General features: G+C 39.9%; 1 protein-coding gene across 1 annotated transcript; it reads left to right on the forward strand.

Moving 5' to 3' along the window:
* The first annotated feature begins 7,840 nt into the window (after positions 1–7,840).
* On the forward strand, positions 7,841–18,972 carry MTERF1 (mitochondrial transcription termination factor 1). Its single transcript, XM_006114456.4, has 3 exons — positions 7,841–7,963; positions 14,164–14,256; positions 16,868–18,972. Exons 2-3 carry the CDS (start codon positions 14,254–14,256, stop codon positions 18,065–18,067), a joined length of 1,203 nt encoding a protein of 400 aa, XP_006114518.2. The 5' UTR covers positions 7,841–7,963; positions 14,164–14,253; the 3' UTR covers positions 18,068–18,972.
* Positions 18,973–20,241: the final 1,269 nt, after the last annotated feature.

The raw sequence follows: 20,241 nt of genomic DNA on the forward strand, positions 1-20,241 counted from the left end.
CAAGCAATATTTTTAGTTATATTAAATTCCCATTTCATAAATTCATATGTGGCCAGATGACTTTGGGGTGCAGCTTTGTTGGCCATTTAAGGTATGAGTATTTGAGCTACAAGTAATATCTATCTGTTTTGTGAGGGTGACTAATACTGGTTCACCTGAGGTGCTCCTTGATTAAGGAGCCCCAAAGCCATGAGAATTTAAACATTTTGGTTAATTTTCTAATCTCCACAGAACTCACATACCATAAACAAGTATGTTTTTAATTTTAAACATTCGCATAAATACAATTATAAATGGCCGAAGCCACAACATTAAGTTTTGGATCTGAAATACCTCAAAATATGAGGGAATGGCATTTTTGCTTGGCCTCAACTCTGCATACAGTACAATTGTTTACACTTGGAAATCAATGTTTATAACTACTGCACGGCATTAACTCTGAATAGCATGGATTGCTCTAGGATTTGAGTGGCTCTGTCCAAAGCAACATCACCAGTCCTATTCAGGTTCTTCTCCACTTACGTCAAAGTCCTTCCACTTTTCTATTGCAGTTAAACCCTTCCTCTGAGCTGCCTCCTGCTGTCTCTTGCCTTCCTTTTTTCCCCATTCGCTTAGTTGTGAGACTTTGCCTGGTTCCTCTGATAATGCCTTATTAAGGAAGGGGGCAAGCTAGAAGATAGAACCAAAACACCTCTTTCTAGCTAGGGACCTGGAGAGGGTAGTTAGGGAATTCAACCTCTGGCACCATGTGATGAAGTCAGAGTGAGATGGGTCAGAGTGAGATGGGTAACCGGAACTGAGGATGATGCTCATGTTAACAGATTAGGTCCCTGGAACTTTAGGGACCTAAACAGATGCATATATCACTTAAGCCTAAAGCTAAGGAGCTCAGATACTACTGAGCTCTGAGATATCTACACGTGAGAAGTGATAGTGTCCAAAACATTATTTGATCAGGACCGCCTTCTTCCACTGACACCGGTAGAAGTTTACAATTAAATTTCAAAAGGAGCATATGAAGAGAAAATTAAAAAGACTGGGACTCTTCAGCTTAGAAGAGAGAACAGGATAGGGCTAGTAGTATTTAGCTGTCACAGTGCCATAAATGCCTATTACTCGTCTCCACTTTGATAAGAATAAGAAGAGAAGTGCAAAGAATGAAGGGTTAACTTGATGAATACCTCACCTCAGACCTTGCCACAGTCTGCTACAACAGTGTTGCTCCCTATGTAGCCCTTTACCATCAGCTTTGCAGCTGAGGTGAACTTTGCTTTATCTGGGAATGCTGTGTGCTGCTCTGTCACCATGGTTGCCACAGGAAAGTGTTTTAGGCAATACTGTAAACATCTTGTGTAGACACCTATTCCCCTACTCCCGGTCTTTGCTGAAATACAGTTTCTGTTAAGAGATATTTCTGCATGGTATTCTGAGGGTGCCCTTCAAAGGCAAGCAGCAACAAAATGCAGTTGCAGAAAAGTAGTTGTTAGTGGTAAAGTTTCAGGTAGGGAGCTGAGAGAATGGAAGGAGCAGTGTTTGGGGATTTAAAGAAACAAGACAGAATGGAAAGTTTTCTTATGAATCCCGCTGAAAGGAAAAAGTTACAAAGTAGGCTTAGGCCCAGGTCCATAAAGTTATTTAGGCTCCCACCTTTAAAACAGTGGAAGCTAGGAGACTAAATATCTTTGAGGATCTGGGCCTTAATAACTATTATAGAGGTTGCTCAAGGTGTAATGTAGATATACTCATTGTTTTGTTTACCTACTTCTTGCTTTTAAAAATTAAATAGAAAAGCATCTCTCCCTATGAAGCATAATGTCACTAGGGGAAAAAATGTTTGGAAGAACAGCTTTAAAAAAGTATAGATTTTTGTATTTTAATTGAAGGCCTTGTAAGTTATTCAAGTTCATGTGACCTATACACAATGAAAACACTGTATAGGTCCATCCATTGTAGGTCTACTTTAATTAATAAATATTAATCTGTAAAACTAAATTTTGCCAAGTCCTTTTATAAAGTGCTCCAAAATGCATCAGAATACGTATACACCACATGCAAACCTATCAAAAAATAATCACACTTACACATTTGCGTGCTATATATATATGCACAGTCACAAAGTCAAATATAACAAGCATGTTTGATACACGCCTCAAATATGCACCAGCCAAAACATACTAAAGTATTTTACTTATATTTTGAACATGCAACATGCTTATCTCTGATTGTAAAGCTATTAATCACTGACTGAGGCAAATGGAATGAAGCACAGGCCTCTTGTAATAGTGCAGTAATACATACCCCCTAAAGTAGAGTGGTGTTGTTTTCTGGATCCTGGAGTTGTGCAGCTTATAGTTTGACAGATTGTAAACTCTACATATCTTTTTTTGGACATATTTGATTATTATGCCTCATCTTTTCATCAAAGAGACAAATATTGTCACTTCTTTTATATGAATACTGTAGCTGAAAAGAAGATCAAGATCCCCTGCAATGTAGCAAGTTTGGTAAAATGAATAATTTATTCTCAAGTATAGTATATCAGGGAGGTAATTTAAGTAAGTCCACAACTAATGCAGATAATTAATTAAGTGACTCTGAAACACCTGATTGATATTTCCTGATTAAGTTATGTACAAGAGTTCAATTTGTATCTCAGATCAGTTATGGAATATATAAAATATTATAGTATACTTACATTTCACTGTATGTCTGAAGTGTACACAATTGTCCCCGCTTACTTTAAATATTCAGAATAAGATTCTTTTATGTTTAATGTAAATGTAGGTATAATATTGCTGAAAAGGCAATATTGTCTTCGTCCTTTTGTATTTTTTCTCTATGATCATTATTCATTTTAAGTGGAATATAAAACTTTGGTTTTAGTATGACACCTTTATAACCTTTATCTCAAAACCTGTGATTCCCAATAATTTGGGGGGAATGTACCAGTTTATAAGAATAAATACTTGCCAGTGTAATCTGCCTCCCTCCAAATGTTTGTGGACCTTGCTTAACAGCAGATTAAAGTGCCCATACTAGAATTGAGAAGCAAGACTAGCCTTAGACCAAATGACACCCCTGGCAAGTAAAATCATTGGTGGTCCCATCTCCATTTGTTAAGCTTCTGAGTACCATTTCAAGATTCCATGAGATTGTATAAACATTCAGAACATTCTAGGAGGTTAATGGAAAAATTAGGGTGACCAGGCATCCTAGTTTTTAAAGGGACAGTACTATATTTAAGCCCTTTTGCAAGTGTTGGGAGTTTTTCTTTAAAACATAGAAAATATGGGACAATTTGTCTCTCTCTTCAAAAGTAGTGGCAGGTCCTGCTGGCCAGATCCCTGCTTGCCAGTGGTGAGTAGGGGGTCCAGTGGGTGGTGATAGAGGTGGGCATGGAAGGCTGGTGGCATGTCAAAGCTGCAGCACATGGGTCCCACTTTTCCCATGCTGCACCAATGTAGCCCCTGCTGCATGTCCACCCTTAGCCAGCAGGGCCCCACCCAGTCCCCCATTTCTGATAGGCACTGACTGTGCACTGTGAGCAGCAGTGGCTGCTGAGTGTGAGCAGGAGCCAGATGACAGCCAATTACTTGCTGTCTCTGCTGCCCACCCATCAGTCCTTTTCATGCTCCCCTTCTTGCTGTCCTTTCCCTACTGCTCCTCCATATTTCCCCCCCTCCCCAGTGGAGTGCATCCCTTCTTAGTGACCCTGCATGCTCCCATGTGTTGCCTTTGGAAGAGAAGGATCGAGGTACCAGGACAGGTGGGTCTGTCTTGAGGGCCCACTCTGGCTGGAGAATGGAGGCCAGAGAGGGTTGTGTCGGTCAGTCACCCTGCAGTTTGAGAGAGGTGTACAGGAATGTGTGTGTGTCCTTCTCCCCATGTGAACCCTAAAGCTTTGAAGATAAATACAAAGAATCCAGCTACACATTATTTGTGTTTAACAGGGACTCAGTCAACTTGATACTAATTTGACCGTTTGTATTGCACAGTTCTGTCTGACTGCCATTTAACTAGCCTGAATACGAGTAATTTTACTAGATGTCCCATACTCAACATAGGGAAATACAAATAGACAAACTTCTCAGATACTTTGCCAAAGAATCAATGCACACAAATCAGACATCAGACAGTTTCACAAAGAAAAAAGTTTTTTGTCATTTCAACCAGACTGGGCATTGTCTCAATGACCTAACTACATGCATCCTGCTTCAGAGACTTTAACACCAGAATACAACGGGAAACCTCAGAACTGTCATTCATGTTAAATTTGACACTTTACGAATGCATCTTAACAGAGATGCTAACTACCTTACCCATTACAAAGATAGCTTCCCCAATTATCACCCCTAATATCATTATCTCATAGACACTGGGTGGGTGATGAAATTTTTGGGTGTAAAAAGTACAAACATAATAAAATGCTGTAAAACTTAAAACAAAAATTCAGTTTTCTCCAAATTTCAGTTGTGTTGATGTACCCCTCAGACTTCTCTCGAATACACATAAAACAGACATCAGGGTCTTTCACAGAGAGAAAACGGATGCTTTCCATTTTAACCAGACTGACCATTCTCTCAGTGACCTTAAAACATGCATATTGCTTCAAAGAGATTTTAATTCCAGACTTCAAAAAGAAGCCTCAGAACTGTCATTCATGCTTAAATTTGACACTTTACTTATGGGCCTTAACAAAGATGCTAATTATCTCACCCATTACAAAGACAGCTTCCCCAATTATCACCCCTAATATCTGTATCTCACAGACACTAACCTTCCCCTCTCACTACTTGTCCTCCCACCCCTCTGTTCTAAAATATGATTTGTCAATTTTATGTGTTCTCTTTTTTTGATTGTATCCCTTTGGTATATATGGTCATGCCAATTTTCTTCAACAATTTGATTTGAGGAAGTAGGTCTGGCCCACGAAAGTTCATCCCCTAATAAATCATCTTGTTAGTCTTTAAAGTGCTGCATAGTCCTGTCTTTTGTTTCAGTAAGACTAGACTAACACGACTACATCTCTATTACTATAGGGAAATATGGACACTCTAGAAAAATGGATCCACATATGGAATAACTGAAACATTTTACTTCTATTTTCCTTTTTGTTGCTACCCACAAAAGCAGCATTCTGGGCCCGACACCTCCCAAGCCCACCCCCAAGAACGGTCATTTACCCTTAAATCCAGCTCCAGTGAGAAGAGAAATTACGTCACCTAGAATTCGTACCCATGGCAGTGAAATCCAGAAAAGCTAGAATTCCTGAACAGTGACTCTTAGGGTACATCTACATTGCACGCTTATTTTGAAATAGCATGTCTACACTACAGGGAAGTCTCAAAATTAGTCTGAGGCAGGCTTCCCTAATGCAGATGCACTACCTCGAATTAAAGCCCCAGGAAGCACTAAGGAGAAATTACTTAGAATGGCCCTGGTGAGGAGCTATTTCAAAATAGTAGCAGTGGAGCATCCACACATACCCTATCAAAATAGCTATTTAGGAAGAGAAGTTATTCCTTGTGGAATGAGGTTTACAGAAGTTGGAATAAGCCATCCATTATTTCAATGTTATTTCAAAATATTGGAATTGCTGTATAGATGCTTGCATTGTAGACGCATGGCTGTTGTTCTGAAATAACGGTGCAGTGTAGATGCACCCTTAGTAAATTTTGTAGGTGCTGAAATGGAGAAGACTGTCATGTGTCAGACTGTCCGAAAATATATCAGAGAATAGAATTACTTTAATTATGAGAATTAGTCGGTTCTAAAGCAGTGCATTCTATGGAGAGCTCTGTTTTTTTCAGAATTAAATTATTACATGTAAAGGATAAGGCTTTACATGCCATCCTCTATTAGTCCAATAGGAACTGGTAGGTATTTGGTTAAGAATCCAAAGCTTAACTTAGGTACTTAGGGAATGGGTCAGAGAAGAAGTGAGTGGATCAGTGGCCAAGCAGTGTGGGTATTCATCAGTCATTTTCCCCATATGGACCTCTCAGGCTACTGCAGTCCTGAGGGGGAAACAGCAGCTATAGACAGCTGCCCATATGTACCAAGGTTAGTTATCTGGGTAGGCACTGGGGTCAAGATTAATCCTAATAAACTGCTACACTTTACTGCTCTGATAAAAAATTGACACATTGGATCTATCTTTATGCTAAAATTAAATAATAAAATACCTTTATTTTAGCTGAATTTGTTTTTAAAAATTGGTACTCAATGTGAATGTGTTGACAACAATGCACTGGGTTGCCATCCAGGATGATCGCAAGCCCATAAAATTGGACAGTGTATTGTGTTTGAGCACCCTTATAGGTTTCCTGGGAAAGCTACCTCAAAAAATAACAATCCTGGAAAACCCCGGTCATGTGGCAATCTTAATAAATAATGTAAGAGACATAAGAACATAAGACTGGCCATACTGGGTCAGAGCAAAGCTCCATCTAGCCCAGTATCCTGTATTCCAACAGTAACTAATGCCAGGTGCTTCAGAGGGAATGAACAAAACAGGTAATCATTGAGTGATCCCTCCCTGTCACCTATTTCTAGCTTCTCGCAAACAGATGGCCATTCCTACCCATCCTAATAGCTGTTGATGAATCTAGTTTCCATGAATTTCATTTCCATGAATTTATCTATATCTTTTTTTAATCCTGTTAAAGTCCTGGTCTTCACAATATCCTCTGGCAAGGAGTTCCACAGGTTGACTCTGTGTTATGTGAAGAAATTCTTCCTTTTGTTTATTTTAAACCTTCTACCTGTTAATTTCATTTGGGAACAGGTAAATAACTTTTCCTTATTTACTTTCTTCACACCAGTCATGATTTTGAAAACCTCTACTATATCCTTCCAAAATGTTAGAATCCTCACCCATCCATTTAATGAAACTATTACTCCGGGAAGCAATGTGATGGTGCTATATGAAGATCAATGGCAATGTCTCTGCTCCATATTTCACATGCATTTTTAAGACTCACTTGGATACGATTCAGATATCTGTCATTGTGAAGGTTGTTAGTCCACTTTCTTTTGTACACTCTCCATAAAAACATCGAGAACCAAAATCAGACTCAAATAAATGTATGGAACCCTTCTGAAAGCAACAGAGTTGCAAGCTGCATCTGCTTACACTGCCTTTAATTTTAAGTCTATATTTATGAAGGATATTTTTGTTGTATATACTAATTGACCAATTAGGACACTGCCATTAAGATCTCTCTGTTTTCTGAGATACCTCTAATTATATGACAGAAAGCCTGTATAAGGATCAAGTCTAAATATGCTTTATAAACAAGTAGTCTTCCATTTTCTTATAAAACCTAAAATTAATGAATAATCAACACAATTTATTTACATGTAGTTGTAACATGTCTTAGTAATAGCCCACATATGTTTTAAGTAAAAAGGGTTCAAGAGTTCCTTTAAAACAACTAGAGTTCTGTGGCACCTTAGAGACTAAAAGATTTATTTGGGCATAAGCTTTTGTGAGTAAAACCCACTTTGTGAATCTGACAAAGTGGATTTTACCCTTGAAAGCTTAAGTCCAACTTAAATCCATTACTCCTAGAGCGGCCACAGAACTTCTTGTTGTTTTTGCAGATACACACAAAAACGGCTATCCCTCTGAGAGTTCCTTAAGACATTGATCCTCAGGATAAAAAAATTAAGTTGTAAACGGCTGCATTCACAATGAATCCTGCGTGGATGATTCCCTCCTCCATACCGCTTCAGAAATTACATGGTTATGTTATCTTGTACTGCCACCTCCTGGTGCAGCAATTCACTTTAACTAAAGTGAGTGAAAACAGGGATCTGGTAGGTGGCAGCACTAAAACGAAAACCAAATCCTTTTAAATATGAAGTGTTATTCTTTACTAGCTTTGACTGTTGTTCTCTCCTTGTTAGCTTTCAACTTTAACCTGCGATGAGGAAGAAAGCTCCGAACCGCAGCGGCATGGTAAGTTCTATGTTTTAGTCTGACAACACCGGTTCCTAAGGAAAGATGCAGGGTTTTTTTTCAGTCTTACAGAACGAAAAACACCATACATCTTGGCTATAGCGCTTTTCATGTGACTGCTATTAGTATGCAAATTGCAAAGCTGAAACAAGAAATATAGGGAAACTGCTGTGAAATTATTTAATTAAAAGAAGATAGCTAGTATGCACTGAAAGCACAAGGTATTTAAAAATGAAAATATTTGCTTTGTCCAGTAGGAATAGTTAGGAAAACTAAAGGGAAGTCAAAGTGGTCTTACGGGCGAGCAATTTGAGGATTGATTCTGTTATGCTGAATGCCACCAAGAGGGTTTAGATCAATTATATATTAACTTTGTCCTTCTAATAGGGTTTCTAAAGATACTCAACTGTACTCATTAGTCTGAATTTTTGCTTGAAATTTGACTAGATCTTGTGTGTATTGGCAAAGATCTCATGCTGAGCAATGTGAAATAAGTATCCTAATGGATGATGCTTAGTTAGGGGACGTTGAAGGGAGAGGGAGAATTATTGCTTAGAATGTTTTTAAAAAGAAATGAGCTGTGCAATGGTATGTCCCTTGTTGTTTTGGAAGAAAGTTCTTCTTCTCTTATCATACAAGTCAGGGCAGACAAAATGCATGTTTTTAGGGACAGGAAATATTTTAAAAAGGCATAATCTATAAAAGGGGCACTTGTTAGCAGCTGTTTCCAGGTCCAGGATCTTTGATTGCAAGTCCTTCAGGACAGAAACTGCCTCTTAGACTGTGCAGCACACTGGATCCCTGCTGCTGACTGGCACAGCTGAGTAGTATTGTACTAAAACTATAATTCAGTAAATTTGTACTAGGCATAACATACTCCTCTTTAATAAAGTGGTATTGTGATTGAGCATCCCTTGTAAAATAAACTTTGCCGTAATTATTATTACATTTTAATTCCTGAAATTAAATCACATTTCATATGCACTTACTATACATTTCTGTTTCTAAATTGGATCAATTATTTGGTGCTGCAAGACATAACCAATTTTAATAAATTATGTATCACAGGATAAAAATTAAAGCTGTTTCTTGGTAAGTTGATCTTCAACACATAGCTGCTTAGCCCTTGTGGATGGGATCATAGGATGATAGGGTTAGAAGAGGCTGCAAGGGTTAGCTAATGTAACCCCTTACCAAGATGTAGGATTTGTTGTGTCTAAACCCTCCAAGACAGATGGTTATCCATCCTCCTTTTGAAAATCTCAAATGAAGAATTCACAGAGGTAGTGGTGTTAGTCTGTTTCAGCAAAACTACAAGGAAACCAGTGGCACTTTAAAGACTAATACACTTATTAGGACATAGGGCATAAGCTTTTGTGGAATACAACTCATGAATCCTTGTTGTTTTTCCAATGAAGAAGCAGTCTGTTCCATTGTTCTATTGTCTTCCATTCAGGAAGTTTCTCCTGAGATTTAATCTAAATCTGCTATGCTGTAGTTTGAATCCATTGTCTCTTGTCCTGCACTTCTCTAGCAAGAAATTTTCTTCTTTTTGTTCTTTTTTTTTTTTATGGCAACTTTTCAAGTATTTGAAGACTGCTATCGTGTCCTCCCTTAATCTCCCCTTTCCAGTCTAAACATACCCAATTTCAGCTTTTGCTAATATGGCTTGTTTCCCATCCCTTTTATCATATTTGTTACTCGTCTCTGGCTCTTTTCCAGTTTCTCTACATTCTTTCTATACAGAGATGATGAAAATTGGACAGAGTACTCCAGTTGAGGACTAACCAGCACTGAGTAAAGTGGTACTATCGGGTCCCATGACTTGCATGCTGTGCCTCCATTAATGCAACCAAAACTTTTTAAACAGCATCAAATTGCTGACTTATGTTGAGGTTGTGATTCACATACAACTCCCAGGCTACGTCTATACTACAAGGTTTTTGTGCAAAAACCCGCGGAGCATCCACACCTCAAGCGCATTTTTGCGCAAGAAAATCTACAGTCAATTGACAGAACAGAGGGCTTTTTGCAGTGTAGGTATGCCTCCTTCTATGAGGCATAACTCCTTTTTATCCTACAGCTCTTGCACAAAAAGGCATGTATGGACACTCCGCAGGGGTTTCTTACACAAAAAGAGCCTATCCGAAAAAGCACAGGCGCTCTGATGGCCATTCTGTGAATGGCAATCAGAACTTTCTTGTGCAAGACCATCCATGCAGTGTGGACGCTCTCTTGCGCAAAAGCACATTGCAAAAGCGATGCGCTTTGAGGTGTGAACATGCTTTTGCATAAGAAGTTTTTGCGCAGGAACTCTTCCGCAAAAGATTTCTTGAGCAAAAACATTAGCCCCAGAATCTTCTCAGTAGTTCTGCTGTCAACCCAGGAATTCCCCCCCCCCCCTTCTGTATTTGTGCATTTGGTTTTTCTTCATTAAGTGTAGCTTTTTATATTTGTCTTTGTTAAATTTCATTTTGTTGTCTATAGCTGAATTTATCAAGATCCCTTTGAATTTTAATTCTGTCCTACACAGTGTTTGCAATCCTCTCTCTCCCACCCCCCCCAGCCTTATGTCCCACCCAAGTTTGATGTGATCAGTTATTTTTAAATTGTATCAAAATGATAGCCAGCACAATTAGGTACCTGCACAATACATTTTTATCCCATCAGTACTTGGTAGTTCAATTTTAAGTAATAGGTATTTGCTGAGTGGCATCCTAAAAACGCCATACTAAGATACAGTAATAGAAATGTAGCCGCGTTAGTCTGGTGTAGCTGAAGCAAAATGCAGGACTATGTAGCACTTTAAAGACTAACGAGATGGTTTATTAGATGATGAGCTTTCGTGGGCCAGACCCACTTCCTCAGATCAAATAGCGGAAGAAAATAGTCACAACCATATATACCAAAGGATACAATTTAAAAAAATGAACACATATGAAAAGGACAAATCACATTTCAGAACAGAAGGGGGATGCGGGGGGGGGGGGGGGGAAAGGAAGGAAGGTAAGTGTCTGTGAGTTAATGATATTAGAGGTGGGGAAAGTTAGATGTCTGTGAGCTAATGGTATTAGAGGTGATAATTGGGGAGGCTATCCTGGTAATGGGTAAGATAGTTGGGGTCTTTGTTCAATCCGCCCCCTCCCCCCCCCCCGGAGAGTGTCGAATTTTAACATGAATGACAGTTCAGAGGATTCCCTTTCAAGTGCAGATGTAAAAGGTCTTTGTAGAAGAACGCAGGTGGTGAAGTCGTTGAGAGTGTCCTTTCTGGTTGAAATGGCAAGAAATAGTTTTTTCTTTGTGATCTTGTCTGATATCTGTTTTGTGGGCATTAATCCTTTGGCGAAGTGTCTGAGACGTTTGTCCAATGAACATAGCAGACGGACACTTTCGGCACATGATAGCATAAATTATATTTCTGGAATGCTATGTACATTGGACAAACGTCTCAGACACTTCGCTATGTCTCAACGACTTCACCACCTGCATTCTTCTACAAAGACCTTTTACATCTGCACTTGAAAGGGAATCCTCTGAACTGTCATTCATGTTAAAATTCGACACTCTCCGGGGGTGCGGATTGAAAAGACCCCAACTATCTTACCCATTACCAGGATAGCTTCCCCAATTATCACCTCTAATACCATTAGCTCACAGACATCTAACTTTCCCCACCTCTAATATCATTAACTCACAGACACTTACCTTCCTTCCTCCCCCCCCCCCCCCCCGCATCCCCCTTCTGTTCTGAAATGTGATTTGTCCATTTCATATGTGTTCATTTTTTTAAATTGTATCCTTTTGGTATATATGGTTGTGACTATTTTCTTCCACTATTTGATCTGAGGAAGTGGATCTGGCCCATGAAAGCTCATCATCTAATAAACCATCTTGTTAGTCTTTAAAGTGCTACATAGTCCTGCATTTTGCTTCATACTAAGATACAGATTGCCAAATCTTGTTTCATTGCATCAGCTGATCAGAACATGGATAAGGAATGTATTTCTCCACAGGTTCAGTGGGTGTGGACATGGATGAGAATAAGTCGTGGCTGCCCTCCTTTTAAGAGACAGATATTCTCTGGTGCTACCATATTGGATTTTGATACACGCATGGTCTGATATGCTGTGGCAAATTCTCTATCCCTGAAAATGATCTTTTGATAGTTAACTGCTAGGGGAACGCTGTCTGTTATATGTTCTGGGGTTTGGTGGATTGCTACGTGGTTGAAAAATACAGGCTATAATAGAATATTTATTTTTATTTATAGCACAATTGCTGAAAGAACTACAAATAAATCTGTTAGCCTGAAAATTTTACTTGTAAATACATTTTACTAATAAATAAAATTTTATTATATTCCTTTGTTGCAGAGGTGTGTGGAGATTGTTATCCATTGGAGGTCATCCTTATGACTTTCCTTCCAAGATAATTTCTCTCAGTTAAATGAGAAATGTAATCATTAGTTACAGTTCTGTATCTGATCTTCATTCACTGCTATAATAATATTGGAATATAGAAGTGACAGAGCCTCTAATGAATTTTTAATGGAAAATTTCTCAATAGAACAGAAAGATTCTCATCAACATTTATCTAAGGAACTCTGGGATTTGGCTACCGTACTATTGTCCAAATGAACAAGAAAACATTTTATAGCAGACTCAGATTCAAAGTGCACCTGTATTTCACATGTTGGTAGAAACATGGGGTCTGATCTCAGGCCCACTAAAGTCAGGGGAAAAACTCCATTTGAGTCCAATAGACTTTGGGTCTGATTCTTAAAGCTATATTCTGTTGTTTCTGTAAACTTATTATGTATTAATGTGGGTTTCTTATAAAACCGATTTTATGAACCATATTGTAGCCTGGCCTGTGTGTTGGCACACACAAGTAAGAAGGAATAAAAAATCTTGTAGCATGACTATGAGTACATTCCAAGAGCCACTACATCCTGATATATTCTAAGGTGAGAAGAGGTCACTGTGATTATCTAGTCTTACCTTTTGTACAATACAGCCACAGAACTTCCCCAAAATAATTCCTAGAGCATGTATTTTAGAGGAAAAACAAGCCAAGCTTGATTTAAAAATTGTCAGTGATGGGGAATCCATCTTGACCCTTTGTAAATTATTCCAATGGTTAATGACTTTCATTGAAAATGTACACCTTATTTCCAGTCTGAATGTATCTAGTTTCAAATTCCACCCATTTATTACCTGTGTAGATAATTATGGACTATAATCAATACCTTTTACCCTTCTCTTTTTTAAGATAAATAGATTAAGTTTTTGAATCCGTCACTATAAAGCATGTTTTCTAATTGTCTAATCATGTCTGAATCTTGCTGCTGGCAAGATTTAGGGTAGGGCCAGCGAGAGGTGTGTGCATTCTGTTCCCCCACACATGGCCCCATGCTTTGTTATTGGCCCTGCCTGTTCGTTAATATCCCTATCAGGTATCTGAGTAAACTTGTAACTGCTGGAAATTTTAGAGGTTACATATTTACACGAGGGGTGGCAAGTAGGAGCAGGTGTGAGCTGGTGCTCGTGGGGAGCTGGCTTAAAAGCCAGCTCCATGTGAACACTGGTGCCTGCCTGCCTCCTCTCCCCCATTGCCTCTGTATCAGAGGCAGCAAGGTGGGGGCGGGAGGGGAAGAGCATGTAGTCACTAGGATTAACCGATAAGCCCAGGGTTATTGGTTAATTGTATAATCAACTGTACGTTGACATCCCTACCGTCTGTCCTACTTGAGGTGCACCCTGAAGGTGCCAGCTTTGCATGGCAGGCCGCGGGGCTCCCTGCCTGTGGGAAAAGAGGTAGAGGCTGCTGCAGGTGCCAGTGGTGAGGGTGTCCCAGGAGCTCTCTGCTACTGAAGGAGCAGCTGGTGCAATCCCGCACGAGCAGAGTTGGAGCCCCGGAACCGGTGTGTGGCATCCCAGGCCACAGCGCATCATTTGAACTAGGCCCCACAAATAATCAGCCCTGGCTACAGGGCTACTCCACAGGCAACAAAACAGTTCATTGCCCCTTGTGTGGGCCCAGACTATAATGTGATGATCTTGTTCCATGTAACAGAGGCTCACAAGCTACTGCTTGAGCTAGTGACTTCATATTTACTGTTGTTTTAAGGACTGACTTGGATTGTTAATTTATGTAACTTTGTCTGACCGTTTGATTTACATTTTTTCTTCCTACTGCAGTGAGTGGAAAAGGATTGCGACCTAGGTAAAGAGAAATACCAATAGGTTGTTTGCACACACTCAAGGTTTAATGCTGAGCCACTACAATTAATGGTGAGTCATGCTAGAGTCTAAATTCGTTTTTATATGTTTAACTATATTAGATTCAGATATCAAAACCACTATTTATGGCAGTTTAAATTAAAACCACCTTGATGCCATCTAAGAAGGAATAAATGGACGGACAAAATCAAAAGGGGAAGAGAAAGAGAAGTGAAATAGTGAAAAGAGAAAGGAAAGAAGGGGGAAGAGTGAAATTTTTTTGCTAAGAAAGTTTTGGACCAAATTGTGAAAGTACAGGATGAAAAGTAAGTACTATACTGCTGGAGTCTTTTCATAGCTATCCTTTAATTTGTTGTATGGCCTTAAACAAATCCATCATCCAGTTTGTACATCAGATGACTCAGATATAAAACTGATGTAAAAATACTTATCTCACAGCAGTGTGGTGAGGCATAATTTCTTTTTAGAGCTTTTTGAGTGTTCAGTAAAAGACATTGGGTAAGTATACAAAGTATTACTGTTTTATTATTGCTTTCTGGTACTCTGCTTTTGAGTTTTTATGATCTCCTCTGATCATCTTAGTAATCTTTTAAAACTCAGATAAGCAATTATGGAGGCGTGGGTAGCTATGAAATGAAGAGTTTTCTTTAAAAGGTGGTTACCTTCAATAGGTTCTATGACCTTCACTTTGTTTTTAAAAGAGGTTTAGGACCAGTTACGGCCCAAAATATGGCAAGTTATATACATACATACATTTAAGGTCCCTTTAAAAAGTTCTGCTGCTGCTACAAAGGAGTATTTGAGAGCTCCTCTCAGATGACCGACTGTGGTGGGGGGTGGGGCTTTTGGAGGAGTTAAAAAGAGGAAGTCCAGCTGCATAAATCTTGATTTGATGCCCCTGAATTAGTGAAGGAGGCATTTGAGCTAGCAGAGGATTGGAAAACTCTAACCGTCTCCAAAACAGGTATGTGGAGGAACGAGCAATGTTTAGGCTACTGTGATGTGTGTGGGAGGGAAGTAGGTTATGGCTGTTTTGACAGCTGCTTGAATCCAGCCACCCAGGCTCTGATCTTTCCTAGGGCTGCCTCAGCACTTCTCTTGTCCTTGTTAGAACAGCCCTTTGAAAGACATCTGCCTTTCCATAATTGGCAGCAATGGTGCAATAGGGAACACTGACAGAGGCCCGTGGGCTGCTCTCAGAGCTGGGTGAAAGGATTAAGGGGGTGGCATTAGTGCTTCTCCTGCCTACTCACACTGTTAAAATAGGACCTTAGGTGCAGGGTTCTTCTCTTTTTCCTTTTGCTTAGTTGTCTCTAGGGATATGTCTAGACTGCATCTGTCCGCAGAGGGATGCAGATTAGGCAGGTCAACATTGCAAATGAGGCAGGGATTTAAATATCCTGTGCCTAATTTGCATGAAAATGGCCACTGTGTTTTGCTGACTCAGCACTTTGTTGGCAAAAAGTGGCAATCTAGAGCGGGATCTGTTAAGAAAAAGCCTTTTTCAACAGATCCCTTATGCCTCCTGCAAGGGTCACAAAATCTACTAGCCTCAACCCCCTCGAATGATCAATACAGCTCTGTTTTTTGGTAATGTTCCCCATTGCATTGTGATGCCAAAGATTTTTCTTTCCTGCATTTGAAATGCTTGTTCCTTCCAGTGTCTGAAGCTCTGACCTTTGCAATGACATCTGAAAGGGAGCCCTCGGGGTTCCTTCTTGACAGCCAGAAGTGTCTGGGGAACTCCTAACTGCCCTGAGAGGGTGAGAGGGAAAAAAATACGGTAGATCAACCCAGAACGCAATATGAATTTAACCAGAATACACACAGGGATTGGAGAACTGTGCCATGAAGTACAGTTGCAGATGTTGGCAATCATGAAAGGAGACAGAGTTGAATGTCATAAGATATCAATGTTATGAAAACTTTTCTTGCTGAATATTTGCCATGAGTGAGGTTCTTACTCCTGTGCCTACTTCTTCTGTGTTGAATAAAGGGACCCCAGGAGTGTAAAAAGACCCCAGATCCACCTGGGAGAAGAGCTCCTTTGGAACAAAAGCTGAAGGAGACAGCTGTAGACTGTCCTCCAAGGACCCTTCTCAAACCCATGGATAAGGCATTGTCCTGGGGAAATCGCAGTGGCAGGGAGAGGAGTGCTGAGGCATGCGGGAAATTCTGAGCAGTACTGCTGCCCAGGGAGTCTACCATAGTGCAAACAGACCTTCAGGGCTTCCTGAGTTATGGCAGAAGGGGAGGACACTTTCAGCAGAGTAGAACACCACAGCAGTCCAGAACTAGGGCAAAGGTGGTTTAAAGCTATCCTAGCCTCCCATCTGAGCTGCCTGTGCCATGCTCAAGAGATGGAAGCCTGAATTTTACTCCTTTAATATAATTGAACATTTTATTCTGGTTTCATGGTACTAACCCTGTACACTTCTGTGTGCCTCCCTCCAGAATTTTAAATGAACGAATTTTAGACAGAATATTGAATTTGCTAATTTTTAAAGGGGGAGGGCTTAGCCATATCTTTTAACCGAATAGTTAGATTTTCCTACTTGGGCAGGTTATGTTTTTATTTTTAAGTTATAACAATTTAAAAAACAAATATTCTTCATTCAGAGTTGAATAATTGTGCATTATGGCTGTGTTTTTCTTCCTTCAGATGATAAACAGTGGATATACTGTATTGCAGAGATACTTGCAGTTGCTGATCCCTATGGCAGCCAGGGGGCTATTACAGACGAAAAACTCACTACTTTTCAATATGAATTATTTCTGGCTGACTAGATTTTCAGCAGAGATTCTGTTCAGACCAGTGTCTTTTAGGCACTTCTGTCTGAAGTTAGAGAGTGCTGCTGCAGAGTCCTACCAGGAGAATGGCAGCCTAATAAACAAACTGGCATGCATGGGAGTGGATGTTAAAATGGTGAGAAGGAGACAACCTGGAGTTCTGAAGAAGATGATTACAAATGAAGAGGACCTCGAACAATTTCTGCAAAGCAAAGGGGCTACTAATGAAATCATTGCCAGCATCATCTCACGTTATCCACGAGCCATCACACGCTCCTACGAGTCTCTTGAAAAACGTTGGGAACTTTGGAGAAGTATTTTGATGACTGACTTGGAAATTGTAAATATTCTGGCACGTTCCCCTGAGTCCTTCTTTCGTTCCTGTAATAACATCAATATGGAGAAAAATATTACATTCTTCAGTTCTCTTGGGCTAACCTCTAAAGACCTTTGCAATATCTTGACCAGAGCACCACGGGCATTTTCTAACAGAGTGGAGTTGAACATTCAGATGGCTGACCTCCTGCATGAGATCTGTTTATCTTTAGGTGGTAAAAACCCAAATGATTTTGTGAAGCATGTAATTTCTAAAAATGTCTTAATTCTCCTGCGGAGCAGCAAGCAAGTGAAAGCAAACGTTGAGTTCCTGCAATCCTCTTTCCATCTGAGCAATGAGGAATTACTATCTCTGCTACATGGCTGTGGAGCTGACATTTTGGACTTATCTAATGAATATATTAAAAAAAACTTAACAATTGCTAAAGAGAAACTGTTATCTCTTGGGTGCACTGAAAGAGAGGTGGATAGATTATTTATTAGATATCCACGAGTGCTCTTCCTTTCATCCAAGAAGTTCAGTGATAAAATAGATTGCCTCTTGCAAGCAAATATTCACATGAAACAAATAGCTGAAACTTCTTGGGTTCTGGATGTAAGTATCAGTACTATAACAGACAGAATCAAGGAACTGCAAAAAGCTAGCTATGACTTCAACACTTATGGAATTGGTGTCCTTGCTTTCAGTAAAAAAAGATTTGAAGCTAAACTGGAAAAATTACATAGTGCACGGTGATTAATCAAGAGGACACAATCCTGTGAAAATACTGTCACACCTTGAAATTTTAAAAACTTGAAAAAAATGTCCTGTTTCATTATTCTGAAACATATTTCAAAATAATTGGTAATTACTTAGCACTGCTTGCTAAGGATAAGTTAAAAATTCAGCTATCACTAGTGGGGTGCTATGGGGTGACCAGGAGTGCTGTTTGGTGTCTTGCTTACCAACTGTGAAGGTAGTAGATATCAGATATTGAAGTGGGACTGTTCAGAGAGGACTCCAGTTGGAGGAGCAATTAGAGATATGTAGAATAATGAATGGTATAGAGAAGATAAGTCAGGTATACCATTTGCCCTTTCTTCCATACAAGAGCAAGAGATGATTCATACCTTTGATTCTGGAACTGGCATAGCACGGGCAAACCATTGCATCCTTTTGGAACCCCATTGAAGTTCTTGCAGGAGCCCCTTGTTAAAGTGGGATATTCTATTATTTCTTTACATTGCTTCATCTCATCATGCATAGGTATGCTCTAAGGAGCCTTTGTCCTTGAGAAATGCATTGAAAGGTCCACAGATAAGGGTTGGCATAGGTGTATTCTATATTATAGCATATCCCCCTGTAAGCCTATAAAAATCTAAGAATATGAAGAGCTGACTTAAATCTAACTGGCTTAAATCTGATAGACACCCTGAGAAGAGAAGTTTCCTTTACAGCAATTGGTAAAGTAATGTAACATTAAAGCCTAATGATTGGATAACAGATGATTCATTAAATGATACAGATTTGTCTCGGATGAGGACAAATGCACTTGGCATGCGCAAATCATAGATACTTTAAGGAGAGAGCTCCTAAATGCAGAAAGAGAATGTGGCATTATTTCTTGAAACATAATACAGACTCCTTTTGATTTTTAAGAACGGGTAATTCTCTTTATTTCAAGTGCATAAAGACATATTTTCCCCACATAATTATACAGTCTAAGGGTTTATAAATATTTACATATGTATGCTTCTATGTTTCTTACCCCGTGATCACATTTCTAATGCTTTTGCTTTAACTAGCTGTAAACATCTATTTTTTTCACTCTCTCCATTGCAGGAAGAGGGTGAGGTGTAAGGGCTGGTCTACACTGCCGCTTAACTGTGCTGTAATTTTCTTGCTCAGGAGTGTGAAATCCCACCCACCAAGCACAACAGGTTACAGCACTATAAAGTGCCTGTCTTGTTGACAGGCTCCCAGTGCTGTTAGCTACTCCCCTCGCAGAGGTGGTCTACTTATACCATGCTGTAAGAGGACTTTCGCAGCATCTGTGGCATGACCATACTGTCACGTTAAACTCAGCATTGTAGACAAAGCCAAACATCCTGGATTCTAAGTAGTGATGTGAATGGATAACCGGTCAACTGGTTATCCAATAAGCATCACCCTTACTGGATGACACTTACCAAGTACCGATTAACCAGTACCCAGGAATAGCCTCCCACCCATAGCCCACTAGGGGTAGAGGGCTACTCCAGCCCCAGAGAGGTCAAGAGCTAGCTCCCCTGCATAGAAGGGGGCTGGAAGGGCCACCCCACATGTGGGGGAGGCCAGGAACAGGAGCTGGCCATCTGTGCATGGGAGGGTCAGGAGTGGGAGCCAACCCTGTTATGCATGGGGCTGCTGGATCCTGCTGCCAGCCCCTCCATGTGGGGGTGAGGTGTGGAATCACTTAACCTGTTAAACCTAAAGTTTAACTGGTTAATTGATAAACTAGGATGTTACAATCTGGTTAACTGGGATAGCTCAGTGGTTTGAGTATTGGCTTGCTAAACCCAGGGTTGTGAGCTCAATCCTTGAGGGGGCCATTTAGGGATCTGGGGCAAATCTGTCAGGGAAGGTACTTGGTCCTGCCGTGAGGGAAGGAGACTATACTCAGTGACCTCTTAAGGTACCTTCCAGCTCTGAGAGAGGTGTATATATACATTAAATATGAAGTGTAAGCAAAATTCTGGTAGGTATCTGCTTGAGTTTGGGGACTTAAATTTGATCTTGAATTCTCAGAGTCCTGGGAAATGTACATTTTATCTGAGTATAGGTTTAAATGTTTACAAGAGAAGTATTGCTTACTGATGTAGATTTTCCACAGAGAATATGCTCAGACCTGTGTCTTCTAGGCATTTCTGTCTGAAGATAGTGCTGTTGTA

The sequence above is a fragment of the Pelodiscus sinensis genome, chromosome 2 (genome assembly GCF_049634645.1).
Source record: "Pelodiscus sinensis isolate JC-2024 chromosome 2, ASM4963464v1, whole genome shotgun sequence".
Taxonomy (NCBI): Eukaryota; Metazoa; Chordata; order Testudines; family Trionychidae; genus Pelodiscus; species Pelodiscus sinensis.